This window comes from Trichoderma virens, assembly GCF_000170995.1.
Source record: "Trichoderma virens Gv29-8 chromosome Unknown TRIVIscaffold_6, whole genome shotgun sequence".
NCBI lineage: Eukaryota > Fungi > Ascomycota > Sordariomycetes > Hypocreales > Hypocreaceae > Trichoderma > Trichoderma virens.
In genome coordinates, this window is record NW_014013743.1 from 3185723 (window position 1) to 3207456 (window position 21734).

At 47.8% G+C, this 21734-nt stretch overlaps 10 protein-coding genes across 10 annotated transcripts; 6 read left to right on the plus strand and 4 right to left on the minus strand.

The window, feature by feature from the left end:
• Positions 1–457: 457 nt before the first annotated feature.
• TRIVIDRAFT_27734 (uncharacterized protein) lies at positions 458–973 on the plus strand (the record flags this gene model as incomplete). The annotated part of the gene is made up of 3 exons (XM_014101801.1): positions 458–509; positions 589–662; positions 749–973. The coding sequence occupies 3 exons, from the start codon at positions 458–460 to the stop codon at positions 971–973; spliced, it is 351 nt and encodes a 116-aa protein (XP_013957276.1).
• A 633-nt stretch (positions 974–1606) lies between these two features.
• TRIVIDRAFT_53813 (uncharacterized protein) lies at positions 1607–2407 on the minus strand (the record flags this gene model as incomplete). Its single annotated transcript, XM_014101802.1, has 1 exon — positions 1607–2407. The coding sequence occupies one exon, from the start codon at positions 2405–2407 to the stop codon at positions 1607–1609; it is 801 nt and encodes a 266-aa protein (XP_013957277.1).
• A 749-nt stretch (positions 2408–3156) lies between these two features.
• Positions 3157–4575, plus strand: TRIVIDRAFT_53812 (uncharacterized protein; the record flags this gene model as incomplete). Its single annotated transcript, XM_014101803.1, has 1 exon — positions 3157–4575. One exon carries the CDS (start codon positions 3157–3159, stop codon positions 4573–4575), a length of 1419 nt encoding a protein of 472 aa, XP_013957278.1.
• Positions 4576–5076: 501 nt separating this feature from the next.
• On the minus strand, positions 5077–6716 carry TRIVIDRAFT_28086 (uncharacterized protein; the record flags this gene model as incomplete). The annotated part of the gene is made up of 3 exons (XM_014101804.1): positions 5077–6364; positions 6421–6483; positions 6538–6716. The coding sequence occupies 3 exons, from the start codon at positions 6714–6716 to the stop codon at positions 5077–5079; spliced, it is 1530 nt and encodes a 509-aa protein (XP_013957279.1).
• A 552-nt stretch (positions 6717–7268) lies between these two features.
• TRIVIDRAFT_28900 (uncharacterized protein) lies at positions 7269–9161 on the plus strand (the record flags this gene model as incomplete). Its single annotated transcript, XM_014101805.1, has 1 exon — positions 7269–9161. One exon carries the CDS (start codon positions 7269–7271, stop codon positions 9159–9161), a length of 1893 nt encoding a protein of 630 aa, XP_013957280.1.
• A 443-nt stretch (positions 9162–9604) lies between these two features.
• Positions 9605–11038, plus strand: TRIVIDRAFT_191649 (glycoside hydrolase family 5 protein; the record flags this gene model as incomplete). The annotated part of the gene is made up of 1 exon (XM_014101806.1): positions 9605–11038. The coding sequence occupies one exon, from the start codon at positions 9605–9607 to the stop codon at positions 11036–11038; it is 1434 nt and encodes a 477-aa protein (XP_013957281.1).
• Positions 11039–12393: 1355 nt separating this feature from the next.
• Positions 12394–13672, plus strand: TRIVIDRAFT_28393 (uncharacterized protein; the record flags this gene model as incomplete). Its single annotated transcript, XM_014101807.1, has 5 exons — positions 12394–12543; positions 12601–12705; positions 12761–13143; positions 13197–13261; positions 13311–13672. 5 exons carry the CDS (start codon positions 12394–12396, stop codon positions 13670–13672), a joined length of 1065 nt encoding a protein of 354 aa, XP_013957282.1.
• An 871-nt stretch (positions 13673–14543) lies between these two features.
• Positions 14544–15595, minus strand: TRIVIDRAFT_201347 (uncharacterized protein; the record flags this gene model as incomplete). The annotated part of the gene is made up of 5 exons (XM_014101808.1): positions 14544–14655; positions 14719–15151; positions 15182–15300; positions 15370–15390; positions 15585–15595. 5 exons carry the CDS (start codon positions 15593–15595, stop codon positions 14544–14546), a joined length of 696 nt encoding a protein of 231 aa, XP_013957283.1.
• A 1239-nt stretch (positions 15596–16834) lies between these two features.
• TRIVIDRAFT_149792 (uncharacterized protein) lies at positions 16835–18372 on the plus strand (the record flags this gene model as incomplete). Its single annotated transcript, XM_014101809.1, has 4 exons — positions 16835–17122; positions 17201–17635; positions 17691–17926; positions 17988–18372. Coding segments are annotated over 4 exons (1344 nt in total), but the record flags the coding sequence as incomplete, so codon positions are not given.
• A 416-nt stretch (positions 18373–18788) lies between these two features.
• TRIVIDRAFT_135625 (uncharacterized protein) lies at positions 18789–20174 on the minus strand (the record flags this gene model as incomplete). Its single annotated transcript, XM_014101810.2, has 2 exons — positions 18789–19455; positions 19552–20174. The coding sequence occupies 2 exons, from the start codon at positions 20172–20174 to the stop codon at positions 18789–18791; spliced, it is 1290 nt and encodes a 429-aa protein (XP_013957285.1).
• Positions 20175–21734: the final 1560 nt, after the last annotated feature.

The window sequence follows — 21734 nt, forward strand, 5'->3', positions numbered from 1 at the left end:
AAAGAAGCGGAAACCAGGGCAGTAGTTGAGGACTTAGGCCCGGAATTTTGACAGTCGCAGATCACGAGGGTTGCCACGCAAGACAAGGGTGCCAGGCCAATTACAAAACGAGAATTCCCAAGCTGCGTTGCAACTAGGGGCGGGGAGGAGCTCCTCCCTACGCTAAACGCTGCCGACTTGGCACGATTCGCTACCCGGGATGACGGTTATTGATGCTCGTCCTTGGAGCTCCTCTATCTCTCTCTGTCTCAATCGATGAGAGGTCTCCTACCCCCACCCCAGGTCGAGATTGAAGGGTGGACAAATATCAAGAATTTAATTACTAAAGGAGTGAAGTAGTTCGCATACAACTAAATAGCCACGAAAATATTGGCCTTAGTATTATACTTGAGATTCGTACTTTTCTCAACATCTCCCTTCCCTCACCTCATCGCTCTAAACTTCTTCAACTAAAAAAATGTCGCGTCAACTTATCTCCAGCGAGAAATTCCCTCCTAAACCGCATAACTGTAAGTGTTATCCAGAGGAGTGCGAGGCATACGCTCATAAATGTCTATTACTTGCTGACCATGATTGCTATCTGCCTAGGCCCTGCGGTAAAGGTCCCCGGTTTAGTCTTCTGCGCTGGCCAAACAGCCACGGGAGAGATCAAGCAGGCAACTGTACGTCTCGTTAAGTTCAATTTTGGTTTAACGTGGTTTATTCCTATGTGAATTGTTGAGCTAACGCCTGCCCGCCTCTGTCACAGAGAACCTGTTTACAGAATCTCAAGGAAGTTCTCGAACTTGCAGGGTCGTCGCTTGAAAAGGTGGTCAAGTACAATGTCTATCTTGCAGATATGAAGGATTTTGCCGCCATGAATGAAGCATACATTGAGTTCTTGCCCAAGCCGATGCCGTCGCGTTCGTGCCTCCAGGCAGTTCCTCCAGGTGATGGCACAGTTATCGAGATTGAATGTATTGCACAGGCTTGAGAGCTCTCTGGAAATGGACCAATGGCGGATTATTGCAGCTTAGACATAATAGAAATGTATCAACGTTTGCCAACGTTCGGAAAACCTCGCAAGGACTTGTGCAGAAAGGTTCGCGTGCTAATGCCGATTCGCTCATACGACGTATGATTGCATCCTGTACTTTATTATCCAATATAGTTACAAGCGCATCATATCTCATTGGTGCTGCAGACTAAAGTACTAAGATCGAGCCTCGCCGTTGTCCCTTCTCAAAGCATGTCCGAAGATATCCAGATCGTCTAGGGGGTTGCGTAATTCAGACACAGCGCCAAGGTCACAGCTCGTCCAGAAAATTCACAAACGCTGCTAAGGATATTATTTCTACGTCTATGCCTCTGTAGTGAATACAGACAAGAACGAGCGCCAGGTCTGGTTTCAAACAGATGGAATCAATCAATGGAGACGAATACAGCGAGGAGTGGCTCATAAAATCGAGAAAGAAATAGGAGACTAGCATTGGGAAGTAGTAAATAGCACTATCTAGAATGTTTCTTCGCCGCCATTTTTGGTATCTGACAAGTTGTTTCTTCCCAGAATCGTCTGGAGAACTGTATGAGATTTTTCTAACATGGTATTTGTAGCAACCCCACAACCTTATGATCGCGCAGTCTCAAACTCGGCCATGTACCAATTCTGTATCGCCTTTGTATCGCCAGTAATGGCAACTGTGTCGTATCTTGATCTGACCTCCTTAGCCACCGCGCCATTGTTGACCATGCGTCCAACCCACTTGCCGTGCTTTCGACCCGCCTCGATAATCTTGTCGACCGCGGTGACAAACTCGGGCTCATCTCCCCGCGCAGGCACATATCCGAGGATAGATTGGGCAAGGTCGTTGGGGCCGATAAAGACCATGTCCACGCCCGGCACGGCGGCAATGGCATCGACGTTATCGACGCCAGCTCGCGTCTCTATTTGGATCATGGTCAAGATCGTCTCATTGGCAGATATCATGTACTCGGGCGTTGTAAGCCCGTGGCCAATGGCTGGGAAAGCTGAGCCTTGGCCACGTATACCCTGCGGCGGGAACTTGGAAGATTGGACTATTTGCCGCGCCTCCTCCGCGTTATTAATCTGTGGAACCATAATGCCATGCGCTCCGGTGTCAAGAGCACGCTTGATAATGTCATGAGCAGGTCCACGAATGCGGATGATAGGCGATACTCCGAGAGCCGATATGGCAGCGACAGCGTTATGCATTGAATCATCTCCGATGTTGCCATGCTCACAGTCAATGATGATGGCGTCAACGCCTGTCAAGGCGATGATCTGGGCCATACGCAGAGAAGGAATGGCCATGAAGGTCATCAATGGGTACTCTCCGCGTTTCATTTTGGCGAGAAGCCTCAGGCGAGGGTTCTCGATAGTCGTGGTGTGGGCGGTGGGATAGCTCATTTTCATGACTAGAATTTAATAGTCGTTTGCTGTTTTCAAAGTGTATGCGAGGTTGGAATAGTGGTGACATGCCGTAAAGCGACGGCCAGGACACTCTCTTCAAGTAGTAAGGACTCATCTGCCTTGTCGCCATCTTGTTGCATCACCCAGCGCATCGCATTTTCTAATGAGCTCCTCAACTATACAATCTCCAGACCCCTGCGTTTCCAGCTGCCGCGGGTTCGCCCCATCGGGAGGAGCTCCCAAAATCTATCGGTCAGCATCCGGATAATGGCTGAACCAGGCCCGCAAACTAGTGTTGGGAGGCGCTTTTAGATCGTGCGCCCCCATGGGGGCCGGTGGATTCCGCCAACTTGGGGCTGATAAGTTCTCGTGCACTCTTCCCGCAAAGTGTCCAAAAACTACATAGAAGGTCGCATTATTCCTGCAAGATGTCAATGCCTTTTGATCGAGTGAGATACCCTCATGGTCATTAGTCCTGTTGATCGCTGGACAGCAGGCGTCGCAGGATACATTGTTTTCTCCTCGCGCTGTTAAGACACAGCATCCCCCTGACCCATCCTCGACGGGAACGTTGTCTCAGGCCTTCAATCAACTCTTCTAGAAAGAGAGCCACATTTTCTCAGCCACAAATTCAAATACTCGTCCTGGCCATTACTCCGTATCCTACCATGGACAGCCTCAAAGAGAGCCAGGCCATCGACAATGTCTCACGTGCAGAAGGAGAATTCGATGCTGTCGACGAGCGGATGCCAGAGACACTTCGTAACCTTGGCAGTGTTGAGATCAAGGACCTCAATGACAAGCTCGTCCGCAAAATGGACCTCATCATTCTACCCACTATTGGGATCCTGTACATCCTGAACTATATCGACCGTCAGAACTTGGCCGCGGCCAGGCTGCAGGGCATTACCGATTCCCTCCACATGTCCACTCAGCAGTTTGCTACGGTGGTTTCAATCCTCTTCGTCGGTTATTTGCCCTTTCAGATTCCGAGCAATCTCCTTATCACGAAAATCTCTAGACCTGGGATGTATATTTGCTGTGCCGTGATCATCTGGGGCTCCATCTCGGCTGCGACGGCAGCTGTCAAGACTTATGGGCAGCTTCTTGCCGTCCGCACCATTCTTGGAGTGGCAGAAGCCGTCTTCTTTCCCGGTGCCATCTATTACCTCTCAGCCTGGTATACGAAAAAGGAGCTCGGGAAGCGCATAGCTGCCTTGTATATTGCGCAGCAAGTTGGCAATGCCTTTGGTGGGCTCTTTGCTGCTGCTGTTTTTCAGCTCGATGGAATCCACGGCATACGCGGCTGGCAGTGGCTCTTCATCATCGAGGGTAGTGCTACAGTTGGCATTGGTGCCATATGCGCGTGCTTCATGCCCGAGTTTCCGCACAACAGCCGCATTCTCTCTCAGCTTGAGAGAGACCTCGCTGTCTGGCGTATCGAGTCTGAAGCTGGCGCAGCGGAGGGCACAGAGAATGAGACCGTGCTGCGAGGGTTTGCCAAAGCTCTCTCCGATACCAAGCTGCTGCTTCTCATCTTCTGTAATATGCTCTCGCAAGCCCAGGGGTCCATTGCCAACTACTTCCCCACGCTCGTCGCTTCCCTAAACTTCTCCTCTACAATCAGTTTGCTCCTCACCGCACCACCCTACGTTCTGGCTGGCTTTGTCTATTATGTTCTCATGTTCTACTCTGATCGCAAAAACACGGTATACCCTATAATTCTCCTTTGCATTGCCATCGCGTGCGTCATGTACATCATTCCGATGGTAACTCTCAATGTTGGAGCGCGTTACTTTTCCATGATGATCTTGCCTTTTGCATCAGTCGGCCCTCAACTTCTCCTCTACAAGACGATCAATTTGCATCTCGCACGGCCAGTCTCGAAGCGCGCAGCGGCATCTGCTCTGGTCAACGCCATTGGTGGCACCTCCAACATCTGGGCTTCGTATTTGTACTACGACCCTCCCCAGTTCTATGCTGCATTCGGAACCCTGATGGGCTGTGCCCTGTTATTCGCGGCCACCATCACGCTCTACCGCTGGCTAGTTCTACGCGAAAACACGCGTCTGGACTCGGGCGACCCGGCGGAAATTTCAAAGGTTATTAAGAATGGCGTCACGGAGGAAATGGTGGCACTTAAATGGCGCTATGAGATGTACTGACCCTGTTGGCGGTGTAGAAATGTCTCCCATGTAATCTAGTAGCTTGATTATCGTAATATGAGGTCCTTAGCATGCCAATAAAGTGAGGAACTACATGTAATACATGAAGCTTACTTTAGGCCTTTCTGCTTATCCACAAGAACGCTTAACCCTCCCAAGGGGTTTGCAAAAAAAGAGGGACTGGGACAACGATCGGCACACAGAATTACGCAGTACGCATACATCAACCGCGCTAAATTCTGCAAAATAGTGCTCTTATTATCTCGATGTATGCACATATTCATTTTGCGGTCCCTCTTTTTTTGCAAACCACTTGCCTCCGTATTTAGGCACTTAGACTTTTTTTAAACAAACCAAACGTAAGCTGTAGATAACATCAATTAAAACAATTTAATAATGGGTTGTTCTTTAATGTCCAAGTTTGTGTTATTTGCGTCTTGAACTAACCCTTAATACATGTACCCTCCTTAAGCTATTTCGGAAGTACCATAATAGTATTCTCTAACCCATTTTCCGAGGTGGCACTTTCTCGGCAAAGAGCTGATCGATCTCGCCAAACGTCTTCCCTTTAAGTTCTGGCACGTATACCCAACTTCCAATAGTACCAACTATGGCCAATCCTCCAAAGACAAAGCCCACCTTTCCTCTTAAATTGCCCGAATCAGGGTTTACCATATAGGGGATGGCGAAATTCATAACCAGACCACAAATGGCCTGTGTAGCGGTCGCAAGAGAGATTGTCTTTGCGCGTAAAACTGTGCTAGATGCCTCACCGAGAATAGTGAAAGCCACCGCGCCAATAGTGAGAAAATAGACGAATGCATAAACAACAGTGCTGGCGGCCTGCACCCACTTCGCAGCTTGGCTTGGAACGACGTCCATTATGCCAATAAGCAAAAGGAGAGCAGTGAGAGTAACCATTCCAGACAAAAAGAGTTTTCGACGACCGTACCGCTCTATAATGAACCAACTGATAATGTTGCCTAGGACGCCGCAGGCTGTAACACCAACTCCCAGGTCGAATGAGTTGGAGACGTCAAGGCCTGCAAGCTGAAAGAAGTATGTCGAGTAGCCAAGTACGAAGATGATACCCACCAAGTGTTGACATAAGAAAACGCCGGTCGAGATGCCAGTACGAATCCGATTAGTTCCCTTAAAACAATCAACGAAACTTGATTTCTCGATTCCTTGAACCTTTTCGTGTCGGATCGTCTCCTCGATTTCTACCAGCCTGCTAACTGTGTCGTTCTCTCCATAAAGTTTTAAAATGACTTTTCTCGCTTCTTCTGTCTTATTCACTCGTACGAGATACCATGGGCTTTCTGGAGCTAGTGGTAGAAACGCGAGAAGGAATATAGCGAAGAAGATCTGCGTTGCAAAAGGTCCACGGTACGCCCATCGATCGTCCCTCTCTCCAAAAGCTTTTACCACAGAATTGGAAATAAGCTGGCCGATGGCGATTCCAAGATTTACTCCAGCAGTTGCAATGCCTCGAAGTGCGACGGGTGCAAGCTCGCTCGTCATCATAGGAGCCAGGCTAAGGTAGAAGCCCAAGCCGACACCAAAGACAAGCTTAGATCCGAGGAAGGCTGAGCGAGTAGCAGAGAAAATCTCACCAACGCAGCCACCACTACACACTATCACGCCGATTAAAAGAGAGTTTTTGCGGCCAATCCTGTCTGCTAGCCAACTGCATATGAAGCCGCCGAAAAATTGGCCAACGGTGCCAATGACGTTGAATGCGGACTGCCAGTCCGCAGGGAGAATGGCCTCCCCATTGACGGTATATCTATGCGGAATCAATAATTAGATTCGAGCTTATAAGCCTAGGGAATGCCGGCTTACCCAAAATCACGTCGGAAGGACGGAACAGAGATCATTCCACCGTTGATTTGAGCGTCAAAGCCCCTATTCAGGTCAGTAAATGGCATCAGTAGCCACCACAGGAGAAGCAAGACTTACCAACCAACAGCGGCCATTGCCCAGTAAAAGCACCACCAGACAACGAGTTTGTGCCTCTTGCAAATGTTTGCAATGGTCAACTCATGCTCTGGGCATCGGTTGTGCTGCTCATTACCAAATATGGCATCCCCGGTAGCCTCGATCTCTTGGACGTCACTTATCTTTGCGTCAACGTCCATTTTGACGCACCAGGTTGACGGTAATTCTTATGTTTAAAAAGCGAGTTGCGGTGAAATTGTCAGAGTGCTCAAGCTGAACTCAATGGGAAGGGATCGCTGACTTGATGATCATCCCCATGGGGTAATCTGGGGAAGACTTGAGCTTATATCCATTACAATTAGCAACGGTTGTGATACTACATCAATGGCTAGCTAAAAGTAAAGTTTGTGTCTTCTCTGTTCGATGGGAGAAATCCGGGGTTGCCATTGAGGTGGGCTGGCGCCACTGCAGCCATAAATGCGATATTCCGCCATCTGTGGGTCTTGTTCTCCAGAACAGGCCAGTCAATTCAATAGTTCATTTGCAGATGGAACTGCCGATTTAGCCTCTTTAAATGCCGCCTGGTCAAGGTGGTCTAGCCCCTTGTTGCATATGGTTGATAAAAGTGCGACACTCCGCATAAAGATTCAACTCCAGTTTTAATGACTACAGCTTGCTGTCTCCATCCTCCATTTTCAAGACTACGAATCTCAAGCTGCATAATTCGAACTGCCGCGATGGCAGATACACCCATGTCAGAAAGCAATGTTTCCGCCGATCCTGGGGACTATAATGAGGCGTCAGCTGAACGCATGGGTGGCTCCCGGCCAGCACCAAGGGGGACTGCTTCCTATAATCGACGACGAGCCGTGAAAGCGTGCCAAGTATGCCGCGCTCGCCGGACAAAATGCGATAACCAGAAACCTTCTTGCTCATTCTGCCTAAAGGTTGGCGCAAAGTGCATCCAGTCCCCCGTGGATCTTTCCACGTTTGACCCGGCCAGTCTGAAGATCCTAGAGCGATTGGACGAATTAGACAGGACGATGAAGACCCTGGCCTCGAGAACAGACCCAAAACAGACAAGATTCTCATCAGACCTGTCAAAAACTGCATCTAGCTCCATTCCGATCGAGCTCATCCCCCCTGGCCCGGAATATATCATGACATGGGGCGTCTTCGGTGACCTCGGTCAAGGAGTCGCCGCGATTGGGCTTTCAGAGTCTGGGCCAGCCACATCGTGCAATCAATATCCGCTACAGTCTCCTTCATCACCAAAATCAGATCTCACGGCGGAACTTGACCTTTGCCGAGTCAACCATCTCCTTGATAACTTCTTCAATTATGCCCATGTGAAGAACCCCATCCTAGATGAGCAGGCAGCCCGGCGCATGGTGCAATCGATCATCTTACATGGTATCGATTGGTCCGCAGAATCGTGTCTAACGCTTCTAATTTGTGCTTTGGGCTGTATTGCACGGCCGTTTGGTCCAACCTTGGACACGATGCCTGGAACTAGTGCATATGTTAGTGCTGAGACGCTCTTCCATGCTGCGCAACGACGAATCGGTATTGCATTTTCTTCCGAAGACATTATTTCCACGCAGTGCTTGTTCCTATCTGGGGTGTACATGATGTGCATATTTCAGCCTACCAAAGCATGGCGCTTCTTCTTGCAGGCACTTGCTTCCTGCCAGCAGCCGTCCTTCTTGAACTCATTATCACCTCCAACATCGTCGACGACATGCGATGGGAGCCCAGCTAGCCACTCCTTGGAAACGCTTCACCAGGCTATCTACTGGTCCTCATGGAAGTCAGAACGGGAGATGAGGAGTTACCTCCGACCCACAGACTTTACTCTCACAGAAGAGGAACTGGCATTCTACCCACCATTTTTGCCGACACCGCCTAATCTGCATCTAGAGCAAGAGCTCGAGGCCAATGGAGACTCTTGTGTAACCAGGCAGACAGTGTCTTGGTATTTTTACCTTGCCGAGATTTCTCTCCGAAGGCTTGCCTCAAACCTATATACAGAAATGCTCCGATTTTGTGAGCAGTCGTTTTCGAGCCAGGGCACTCTAGAGGCTCTTGTGGGAGCTGTGCCGCATTACGAGGAACAAGCCCAAGAGTGGATTTCTTCACTTCCATTTTGTCTGTTATTCGACGCTCCCGCCGAAGAAGATGATATTTGTAGATTTGTACTCCGCGGACATGCAATCAATCTGTACGAGATGATCTACTGGCCATTTTTATCTGCGTATCTTATGAAAGATTTTGTTGTCGAGGAAACACAAGGCTTCTTGCCTTCGGCAAGCTGGAACATACGGAGGCTTGCACAAAAAGCATTGGATTATCATGCTCTCAGGCTCTCTGTGAACAAACCAGGATACAGACATCGCCACCACGGAACTCTTCTCCTGATACAATCGTGTTCAAGGAGCGCCCTAGTTCTGGTAGCCGCTGCCCTACGTAACATTACGAATACGGCTCAGAATAGTGCAAAGGGGGCAATCGTTCTAAAGTTACCCAACGGCTGGCGGGTAGGTCTTGATGAAACTATTGACATGTTGGCGTTTTGGGAAAATGAGTCTCGGCAATTGGCGAGCATAAGGCATGTGCTACAGGCAGCTCGGCAGAAGATTCAGTGAGCTAGCATAGAGGTCTTCAATCATGATTTAGCCTAATATACCTTGTATTAGTTGTGTCTCCTTAAGATGAATCAGCTGAGGGCAGTCTCCAGGATATGACTCCGCCTTCTTTGATCTGAGTGAGGGTTAAGAAACGTTGGCCCGATTTGGGTGATGCCGCTAACATAAACTGCAAAACCATTGACCCACTTGTGCGGAATATCGCATTATGAACCACAAACTTCCAGGGTAGGCTCAAAGGCAGGACCTTCAATAATTAATAGACATCTTGGTTAAATATAAAGCGCTTTTTTTTTCTCTCTTTTATTATGATACTGCTCAACATCACGACAGAGATTATACCATACAAGTTTCAGTATAAGCCGCCGATAATGTCCCCTTCAGCCACTCATGATGCGGTAACCAGCCGCTCAACTATCCATTACACCAACCGAGCCTGCACCATGCTCCGTGTAAATGGCACACGCATCATTAACCAGGCTGGGGATGAAGTAATTCTCAAAGGTGCAGGCTTAGGAGGCATGCTTAACATGGAAAACTTCATCACTGGCTACTCGGGGCATGAGCATGAGCACCGTGCTGCGTTAACAGATGTCCTTGGCAAAGAGAATGCCGAATTCTTTTTTTCTCGTCTCCTTCACTATTTCTTCACTGAGGCAGATGCCGAACTCTTCGCCTCTCTCGGTCTCAACTGTCTCCGTGTGCCATTTAACTATCGGCACTTTATGGACGATGATAATCCTGACATTATCAAGGATTCGGGATTTGAGCTTCTTGATAGAATCGTCAATATCTGCTCCAAATACAACATATACGTCGTACTGGACCTGCACGCTGTCCCTGGTGGCCAAAACCAGGACTGGCATAGTGACTCTGGCTTGAGCAGAGCCCTGTTCTGGGAATTTCGGGATTTCCAAGACCGTGCCATTCAACTGTGGGTGGCCATTGCTAGCCACTATGCTGGGAACCCTGTAATTGCAGGATACAACCCCCTCAATGAACCGGCAGATCCTCAGCACACTCGACTTATATCGTGGTATGAGAGGGTCGAAAAGGCCATTCGAGCTGTTGACCCAGATCACATGCTGTTTTTAGACGGCAATACCTACGCGATGGACTTTTCAGCATTTGATACGAAAAAGACTTTGCCAAATACGGTATATAGTTGTCACGACTATAGTATGATGGGCTTCCCTCTTCCGGAACAGTATGACGGAACAGAGGAGCAGAAGACAAGGCTGCGTGCCAGTTTCGAACGCAAAGTCCGGTTTATGAGAGAAGCTGGCGTACCAATATGGAACGGTGAATTCGGCCCTGTATACCAAGATCCAAGAACGGATCCAGATGCCGAAGCGACCAATACTAAGCGTTTTGCGTTATTACAAGAGCAACTTGCTATTTATCAACAATGTGGTGGCGTGTCATGGAGTATTTGGCTATACAAAGACATTGGATACCAAGGCATGGTGTACCTTGACCCCGAGAGCCCATACATGCACCTCATGCGCCCATTCATTGAGAAGAAACAGCGTTTGGGTCTCGACTTCTGGGCCTGTGCGGACAAGACCAAGATAGACGACGAAGTTTACCAGCCGCTAATTTCAAAGTTGAAGGAGATGATCCCGGAAAGCTTGCATCAGAAGAAATATCCAAAGATTTGGACCTTTGATAGACAAGTTGAACGAGTAATTAGAGAATGCCTCATGAGTGAGTATCTCGGCTGGGAGCTTGCCGAGGCTTTTAGAGGTAAGACGAAGGAGGAGCTGGAGAGTTTGGCGGGTTCTTTTGCTTTGGAGAAGTGTTTGAAGAGAGATGAACTGAATTGGATTTTGGAAATGGACACAAAAGCATATTTGCCAAGTAGCAAGAAGGCATAGTTAGGGCCATTAGCCGGGATACGGGATTGCTCCTGTCTGCATTTCCGGTATATACTACTCCGTAGCTTCATTAAATATGTTGTTTGGTCATTTTCTCTGCTGTATGATCTTAGATAGAATATTTTTATATGTAATGAAAAACAGAGGAACCTTATTACCGTACCATAGAAGACCTCATATCGCCGATCTTGTTTACTAAAATGAAGCTTCAAGGTTTGCAATAGAGCTCATTGCTCCTTAAGGTTAGTAATGGACAATGCGGGTATTACGCTGGCCCCAACACCTGGAACTGCACACTTTGGTGCTTGCCATATGGCTGGTCTTAGCCCATGCTGGCTGTTTTGCGCTTATACCCATCGCCTACTTGTACTCGAGATATCTCTCTCTATGAGCAATGCAATGCAGCGCTACTGAGCGTGCAGATTTGTCCTTGAGTGGTTTTCCCTAGCAATAACCTGGCACAACTAGGCTCGGTTTCCTTGTTCTCTGGCGGTGTTTCCTCTGTTTGAAGCTGCGCAAATAATATCATTGAAAACGAGCTGCAAGACACCTACTTCGAGTGTTAACATCGAAAGGCTCTCGCTTCTTGTATGGACTTTGATCAATGAGTTCTCAGCCCAAGGACCTCGATCTTCATTACACTTGTGGATCCCGCGGAGTTGTGCGCGCCCAAGCCGGCAGCTTCTTGAGAAAATGGAGGCGCCGTTTGAAGCCCAGGAGAACGGAAACGGGTTTAAGCGGGTATCCGATACGCTATTGGAAGAACAGCTCCGGATATGCATCCCATAAGTAGTAAAACCCGGCGTGCTAGCTTTAGGACGTTAGCTTAGCCGGAATTTGGATCTTGGTTTCACCCAGCTTTACTCCGTACTCGCTCCCAAGTTGGAATCCACAGAGCACTGAAATTTATTTGCACACCGCCTGTAACCTCCTTTAGGCGGATATTGCCGTCGACCGGAGTTATATATTCTCAACCTTGGCGCCACACTTGGCTGAAGTGTTCGGCCGCTGACTCGTAGGGCAGTCTGTACGAGTATGTGTGTGTGTCGCCGCAGTGGAGACCGGCGTCTTTCAGCGTTGTCGGAACTCCGTAGTGCAAGACGTATATTTGTGCCTCGGCCTAGTAAAGACGATCGTAATATCCTCCTCATCGGCCAACATTTGGCAAGTCTATGATGGCTATACGAGTGGGCCTTGAAGAAGCCCCCTATGTGCCAAATTCAGCCGCGCACGCTATGCTAATTAATTGTTTTGCTCCCATAGACATGTAAAATGTGGGTGACCTGGAGAAGCACCATTTTTTAAAATTCCGTCGATTCTGCAACCTTTCAAATGCTTGTTCTTCTAGAACCACGATGGCTGTCGAGAACCGCGGGCCGCAGCTCCAAGCTGTGTGCTATCTCTTGCTTGTATTCGCGGTAGTGTCGACGCTTCTACGGTGTTACGTCCGTGTCTTTATGATAAAAAGTTTCGGTTTGGACGATTCGTTCATGGTTTTTGCTCTCGTATGATCTACTGCGCCCCCGGCAGTACTGGTTGCATGTCCTAACCTCTTACCATAGATAACATTTATCCTCTTCGTATCGAGTGCGTTAAGTGGCGTTCATTATGGCACGGGCAGACATTACTGGGACCTGACAAATGATGGTATTTCGACCGCTTTGAAGGTAGGAACCCCCGACCAGCAATGCGAGTCGCGATGTGTGCTGACTCGCCGAATAGTGGTGGTATTTTTGCTACATTTGGTACTGCCTGACCATGATAGCTACGAAACTCTCGGTTGGCTATTTCCTCCTCCGACTCATGATCCGCCCTGTCGAGAAATTGATCGTCTATGGAGTCATGCTGGTTACTGTCTTGACCGGTATCCTCTTCTTCTTCGTCACGATGCTTCAGTGCATGCCGCTTAGCTATTTTTGGAACAAGGACCAAAGCGGTCATTGCATCAACATCGAAGTTATCATCGTCATTACCTACGTCTACAGCTCATTCAGCGTTATATGCGACTTTACATTTGCTCTGCTACCCATTTACATTATATGGGGGCTTAACATGAAAAAGGTGAACAAGGTGGTTCTCATTCCTATCATGGCCATGGCATGCATGTGAGTTGCGCCCTTTAACTCAAAAATGAACGAGGTTTCTCACAAATCCCTAGTGCAAGCGCTGCCGTTGTTATCCGCTTCCCATATGTCAAGGATTTCAAGGACCCTGATTTTCTTTGTAGGTCTATCCGGAAGGCATAGTACTTATTGTCATTAACCATTTTTAGACTCGACGACTGATATCGCCATCTGGTCAACCACGGAACAGGGCCTCGCCATTACTGCCGGCAGTCTGGCAACCCTACGACCACTTCTTCGATCTATTAAGCAATTTGTTGGTTTGAGCCAGTCTGGGCCTACGGAACTCAAGGACTCGGATCAAGCACAGCAATACAACAGAAGCAACAGAAGTCGAGCACTACAAAACTCAGGAAGGGGATTTCCGCCAGAAGGTGGTGACAGCCTCAAGATGCACCCGTTAACTGGAGAACATGCGGCAACGTTCTCAGTTAATGACAGGTCCATCTCGTGGGATGAGCTCGAAGAACCTCATGAGAGTCGGAAGACTACAGAGTCAAGAGTTGTGTAATGTTGTCCAAATGACTGGACATACATTCACGCAGCTTCCTGGAACCGGTTTTCTGCATGTTGGCCTTGGTATGGATTTGAGTTGTCCTATCCTACATCTGCTCTATCAGCCATCATATTTGCATGCTACAGAGCGCAAGAGGCTCTAATTAGCGCTATTGCGCCTGCAGCCACAGGGTAACAGAACTGTGATTAAACCGAAGATTTCAACAATTAACGACCAAAAAAAATCTGGATGTCAAAAGTCATACTCAGGATCCAAAGACATCAGAAGGCTCTGAATCTGGGTGCTGTGTGACGGAGCTGTTTTTGATGGGCGGACTTTGGCCAATTGCGTGGATACCAGGAGGAGAATACCCTTTTATTTTGAGCGAAACAAGAGGCGGCCTAATTTTTCTTTGTCAATAGCATTTAGTGACAGCAAGTCACCTTGAACGATATGACGACGATCCGTATACAATCTGACCGGGACTTGTGTGCTAAACACCTGGAGTTCGGTTTAGAAGTGACGAAAAGGCACACGCAGGCGGGAGCCCGAGGCCACACTGGAAGCAAAGGGTATAACACCTGTATAAAAGAAAACATTAGACACGAAGGGGACAATGCCATTGTGTTACTCATTTATTTAAACTTGAATAAACGTTTCATAATGGCATTCTCAATAATAATGTATAGTATTATAAACCTTTTTAAAAAGTAGCTACTTGTCTAATCTTACAGGGGGCATCTGTGTGTAACAATTGCACACAAAGAAAGCATTTCCAGTGTAAAGTGAGTATGAAGCCAAACTGGGAAACGGCCCGCAATATTGGCGTGCTGATGCATAATTGAAAACTTCAACTTCACCGTAATAGCCGTGACAATGCCATAGATTAGGCATCCAGCTGCCAGTTGATACCAAAGGGAAAGTGTTCACGTACAATGTCGGAAAGATCGCGAAAGATCTGATAGTACGACATAACCCAGTCTACCTGCTTTTGATTCCTACGCCATTGTAAGCGTTAGTTAAGTAAGGACTACAATTATAGGAGCGAGGACTGAGCGAACCTTCCTTTATGCTCTTTAAGCACCTTGTTTCCAAAGTACTGAGCATGGCCCAGAAATGCATCGACATGCCTAAACGCGCGAATCTCGATGCGGATCCAGTCAAGAACTGCTATTCCATCGGCGGCACAGCTCAAATTAGCGTGCATGCTATCTCCATGGCTATTTTCTTGCAGCTCAAGGACGCGAGCAGCCGCTTCGTTCATTGGACTGAGTTGGTCTGCCCAACTCGCACCGTCGGACTTGGTGTGCAGCGCCGCCATCAGCAGGATCTTTCGCTGCTCTTGGAAACAAAGAAGAACATTGGTGGCCTGCTGTGCCACGCTACCCCCCAAATCACCACTCAGCTTCACGTACGGACCAACGCTCTGCTCGAGGAATCTATCGAATGCAGCAATGGATGTTGGCAATGGCCTCAGATGGCCTGCTTCGTCTGCTGGAAGGGAGACGTCTAACCCCAGCTTACTATGGAGAAGCTTGGCAGATGTTGGCAGGTGAGGGTCGACATTTGTGATTTGCAGGGCGTTTCTGGACTTTTCAATGGCCGTGGTGATGTCCTCTAACTGTGATGTAACGGCATCGAGCCTGGAGAGATGGCATGAAATAAGAAATGCGACTTCCTTGGAAAATCAGAAAGAAGGAGCTGTAACTTACCGCTTTAGCAGAGTTGATAAACTGTATATGTTAGACGGTGATTCTGAAAGCACATCCATCGCTAGTTGTGTCTAGTGTTGAGGGAGAAGTGAGGGGCTGTCAGGACTTGGCTGGCCTCAACGGGTATCATCGAAAATTGGCGTGGAACGTAGCCTTGGTGCATTTGTTCAATTGAACAAGTTATTAACGTTTGAAGTGAATGCAGAAAAGCATACGGGCTGTACATTTTTGATTCTAAAGTAGAACTGTTTCTTGATCTTTTATCCTATAAGCACTACTATTTGTCAAGCTAGGGTGACTCGGGTATATAGGCAGCTGGATAGGTAGATTAACCAGGCAGCCGGATAGATTAACTAGGCACCTGAATAGATGAACTAGGCACCCTTTCATTGGATATGCTTCTTAGAGCTGGGTAACTACGATTACATTGCCGACGTTTGATGCATGCGCATGTTGTATTACGCTCAACCCCTAAATCGAATAGTTATAGAGGCTCGGTGGCGCGGAGATACGGAATCCACGCTCCCGCGCCGTCCGTGGCTCCGTGGCTCCGTGTGGCCACGGGAGTGAGGATAATTACGCCATACCTCTAACAGAGATTCCGTGAAATGGTTCCATGTACCGCACAAAGAGTAGTGATAAGGCATGGTTGAAGAAGAGACAATTCAGGCGAGGCGGCGGCGGCTCGCCTCAGTTCCCCGCGCGGTAATACTCCTAGAGACCAACTTCTCTTCCTTGTAATTTCTTGCTAACATGGCTTGACCTTAGTGCGAAGCATGCAAACTGCGAAAAGTACTCGAGAAGTAACACCCAAGATATAACATTTCTAACAAACCATGTCTTAGATTCGCTGTGACCGATCCCAACCTTGTTCCAATTGCAAGGCCTGCGGAATAACCTGCCAGCAGACGGCATCTCGAATAGATCGTCCGCCCAATGGTAATAAGATTGCGCAGCTGTATGCTTTAATGACTCTGCTCTTTATCCAAGCTTATAGCTCCATAGCGAAGAGCACATATTGCAGCTGGAGAGACGCGTTCTTGCGCTTGAAACCGAACGCGGCCTCGAGCCGACGAGCCGCGCCCACTCACACGATCAGGCGCGATGCGATGCCCAGCCGAACCAGGCCATTCCCAATCGAACTCTTGGGTCCGGTACAGAGGTAACATACGAAGGCGAGTCGTCCTTTGCCGAGCAGGCAATACAGGCTCACCGTGTTGCTGGGCTAATCACGGACACGCGTGGTGCATTGCAACTGGATCACTCTTTTAGCACTCTAAACATGTTACTCGGACAACCTGTTATGCCAGCAGCAAGTTCCTCAGGTGCCTTGCCCGCCATGTCGAGCTTGCCAGTTGAATTGGTCACTTCTATTGTCAAAGAGATCAAGAGTAGGTCCATACAAAAGCAATCTGCACAATGTCACGTCTACCGTTAATCTAACAGTAGCCCCCCAGAAAAAGCACCGATATTTATGCGTTCTTGGGTGCTCGATGATGTTTCCCTTGTTAAGAAGCTCTGCCAAGATCTCTACTTTCCTACAGAGCCACTCTCTGTTGGTCATCTCACCAGTGCATATGGCATTCTCCACGCAATTTGCAAGGAGTTTTGGTTAACAAAACATCCACTGTGTAAATCCTTTGATCTTGGAGTACAGGTGGCAACATGCGCGCGAAATTTTGACGCTGGGCTTCAAACCTACGAAATTGTTTCTCAGCCATCCTTCCTGACAATTCTGGCTCTTACCTTGGGTGTAAGCTAATCCCCCATTAATGATTCCTGAATCGATGGCTAGTTCTAATGCAATATGATTTCATATTTTGCTGCGTAGGTTATAAAGGCACATTCCGAAGCCAAATCGTTCGTATGCTCAACTCTTCTCTCCATTGCGATTAGCCATTGTCAGCTTCTCGGATATCACAGGGAAGTTACGTACAGCAATATTTCGCCGGTTGAGTCAAATAACATGCGCCGCGTCTTTTGGACATTATATGTATTTGATCAGAACATTTCACTGTTGTTCGGACGACCTCCCAAGCTACACGACAGCGATATAGACACGGAGCTTCCTGCAATCGCGAATAGCTTCAGTGCCCGGCCGTGGGATGAATCCTTCATCGCCTTTATTAATCTAGCCAGACTGCACAGCCAAATATATAGAGGCTTATATTCCATCCAGGCTTCTAAGCAAGCACAATCAATCAAGATACAGCTTGCGGACAGCCTCTCTGCAGCCCTTCGCCAATGGAGATTTGACGTAGATTCGGTCTTAACGCACCATTCACCCAGCTATTAGAATCATATGCTAATTAGCGCGACAGATTGACGCAAGACAAGCCGACCATGCCGAAATCTTCGAACTTTCCAAAGGCCACTGGAAGCTCATATACCTTTCCACAGAAACACTGATTCTACGAGCGCCGTCGACTGGTGATGCAAGAGCCGAAATCAGTTCTAAATGTCGTCAAGTAGCCCGCGAATGCCTCTACAGCAACATTGAATGCTTTGAGAGTTATAGAAATCATGGAATTATTCCAGAAAATGAATATGCCAATTCGTATGTTTCTCTTCAACTCTGCATAGTTAACCAAGGTCTCCGCATTCTTACCACTGCCTAGTTTTCTCCTTTTTACGTCCTTCACCCCGTTTATCATCACTTTTATCCACGTTATTAAAGCCTCGAGTACAGAAGACTTGTGCCTTCTAGAACAGATGGTCGGTATTTTGCAGAAGATGCAGGATGCGTCGCCAGAAGTAAGCCGTCTATATCAGATATGCTCGGCATTTCTGCGTCTGGCATCCGATTTCGTGAAAGCAGGCGTGACGCAACCTGCATCCTTGGACAGTCCAAACAATTTAATTTTACAACCGAACGAGGTATCTTGGCAGACACTGCTTCAACCGGATTTCTTGCGAGAACTGCTTGGGGCGGAATTCATTGGCACACAGGCGGGGGCTATGGCTTTGGGACAGGAGTTTGATGTGCCCTCCAATGTTATCTAGATATAGGAAAAACGGTGGTTAGTCATCTTACCATATCCAATAGTGGCTATTGCTAGAGGTTCCTACTTAATCAGCATTGTTTAATTGATATTTGCGTGGTCAATCATAATCTATTACGGCATTTTTTAGGTCGCACATTGCTGCCAGTTAGTTAGATTGGTGCGCAAAAATCCAACATAAAATGCTGGCCGTGACTGTATAATGGCTTCGGCTTCATCCTTGAAGCTCTTCCTAGCTGCAGAGTAGTAGAGCTCTCCGGACGGCAAACCACTATGTTAAAAGTTAACCCTTCCAATTAATAGCGGAATACAGGCTTTCAAGACTTCAAGGTTATCATGGCTACACATCAAGTAATATTCTGACTCTCAATTAATTCGGATTTTCCGCCATCACAACGGCTGAGCATGTGGTCCTGCCTAGCCTACGAGAGTTTTCCATCTGTCGTCCTTCTCTAAAGAATCTAAGTCGTCCTTGCGCAGCATGACCATGACGTCCAGCTTCTCATCGTCGATGTTTCTCCTTCTTGGCATAACAATGCAGACTCCATCCGCCGCCTCAGAGAAAGGTGGCCTGATAAACTCAAGCGTTCCGAGCTCGGGCCCAAAATCTGCTTTGTAAATGTCCAGATTTGCCCAGCTGGTGATGACGAGGTCACGGGAGCCGAACAGGTCCCAGCCTGGAAAGATGGCCCTGTAGTCCTCCATACGCTCTGTAAGGCTGTACACCTCGGAGACGTGATCTACGTCGATTCGTGACTGTGACGCGGCAACAACGTCGCATATTTTGGCGAGTGCCTGTGTCAAGCTGGGCTGGCTTACACTCAAGTCGCCCAAGGTGGATGTGGCCAGAGAGTAGAGTACGGCATTGCCCAAATAGTCGCTGTTGGAGCCAAAGGATCCTGACCCAATGTGTCGCCGCGCGTTTGTGGCCATAATCAACCGGCTCGATTCCGTCGTTGGCCGCGCCAACATGCGCTGCATACGAGCACGAGTGATTGCAGACCAGAGGACTCCACATAAAAGCGTGTTTGTCGTAATGGGCTTCGAAGCGGAATCTCCTAAGATGGACTGCAGTTCCCTGATACTCGAGATTGGAACAGAAAACATCTTGCAGGCGTAGGCTGCGAACTCAGTCGGAAGTGATGGAGGGGTTCGAGAGTACTCCGGATGCAATGCAAACAGATTATCGAGTGGTTTGTTTGAAGCCTTCTCTATTTTATCCGAGAGCGCCGCCCTTAGATATTCGATTCTCCCCGTGAGGGGAGGTAGAGTAATTGGTTCAGATGCTAGAATGTTACCGGCCCACACTTTTATGATTTCAGTCAACCCAGTGGCATCTGTAACATTGTGGTGCATGCAGATACCCAGGCCTATCCCCTGGTAATCTGCAAAGCCGAAGACACTAGCACCAAAGACCAATGCGCCTTCTCTGGAGAAGGTGTCTTCATCCATATCATCAAGGGGCCAGACACTAGGAGGGAAAGCTGATGGTGGCATCCCAGCCTCTGATAAAGCTTCATATGATTCTGCTATCGAACCAACGTCGGCTAGGACGAGGGGTCCGGCTTCCACTTTCCATCGGAGTTCGAGACGTTGTGGCTCGCTTGAAACTGGCGTCGTTGGAAATACTCGCCCCGTTATCCAAGGAGCCTGCTTCGAAAGAGTTGCAAGGCCGATATTAAGCCTCTCAGAAACGGTTGCAACTGATGCAGACGTGCGAAACACGAGAAGCATACGAACATACGTTCTTGGCATAAGCAAATCAAATGGCGAAAGGCGCTCGACCCTGAGGTGGCCGTCCATCTTACAGTGAGGGATCGTACGCCGATAAAGTCAAGGGAAACTGAGAGAGTAATCCAAAGAAGCCTTGCAGCTGATAGTCACAGATCATATCTGCCGCCATTTAATGAGATCTAGGGGATATTTTATAATGTGTCGATTTTCCCACTGTCATTTACGTTGGAGTCGTATGACAAGTTAGTTCACTCGGTTGCTGCGCGCATCCACGCACCCGCGGGTCCGAACCTCCGAAGAGGCTTTCTGAACAAGGGGAGAATATACGGAGCTGAATCCATGCCGCAATTAGTGTCAATATCGTCTGAAAACCGATATGTGACTATTATTAACAATTCATGATCTTTTCTAAACGCAAGGGCACAAATGTGAGCTCCAGCCTACGGATATCGTCACATATGGCGCGAAATATGTACCGCAATCGGCTGCTGGTATATTCCCTCTCTTCACCACTATCACGTTGGACAGGTTCGGTATTGGGTTCCCGGGCAGCCCTTTAGGAAGCATCGATGTGCTTTATGTCGTATACCTTAACTATTGGTTTCCGTTGGAACTGCAATTAGGAGGCGAACAGCTTTGTTCAAGCACTGAAATGAGTATAAAACTTTCAATTTGAACTATAATGGCCTACTAAATATAAACCTTGAACTGCAAGGTTTGTCCCTTAGGAATTGTATTTTTGTACTACTTCGACACAACTAGGAGTTAGACAGAATAAGTAAATAGCTTAGGCAAAATATCTTTAGCAGCAAAAGAAAGCCTAACCAAACCCTAGTCTGAAACAGGGGCGCATTTCGGGATGTGGCGGACGAGGGGCGCAAACGTGTTAGTGGAGTTGACATTGTCTCTTAGACCCGGTGCTCCATATAGACTAATAGGTAAAACCCATATGCCTCTAGTGGATTCTACCGAAACGTATCCTGAGTTTGCATTCTTGCATAGTAGAACTATGTACATAAGGATCCAACTCCGGGAGGACCTCAGCCCCAATAATGGAACGCTTCCCTAAACAAAGTACGCTTGCCAAATGACGCGGCTATGATGACGCGTGGTATTAATCGCTTGTTCTTCATAGCTGTATTTGGACAGGAGTATTGTTTCATATCCAGCTCTTTGCACAATTGCAAGTTCTTTCAGCCGCTATTAAGCTATAATTAACTATTCTCAAATACACCTGCTCGATCCCAGTCTAGAGCTGCCACGTAAGCGATGTCTTAGAACTACATGATTCGTTACAAGTGGATTAGTACTAACAAGAAGAGCATTGTATTGTGAAATCTAAGCCATTTTGATGACGATTCCAATGACGATTGTGATGACGATTGTGAAATGATTATGCCTATTTTGAAGATGTGGTATTTTGGGAAGATGCTACAAGCATAGCAGAGTAGTCTCGGGCTGTCATAGAGCAACTTGGCAACTATGTCTTATACTTATTGATTAAGGTCCCGATTATCATAATCATATACAGTAACTATAAAAAGGCCTCGATATTCCCAGTTTACTATCACCATCACTTTACAATTCAATCAATACACCAATCACTACACTTTCATCTAGCTATTCACT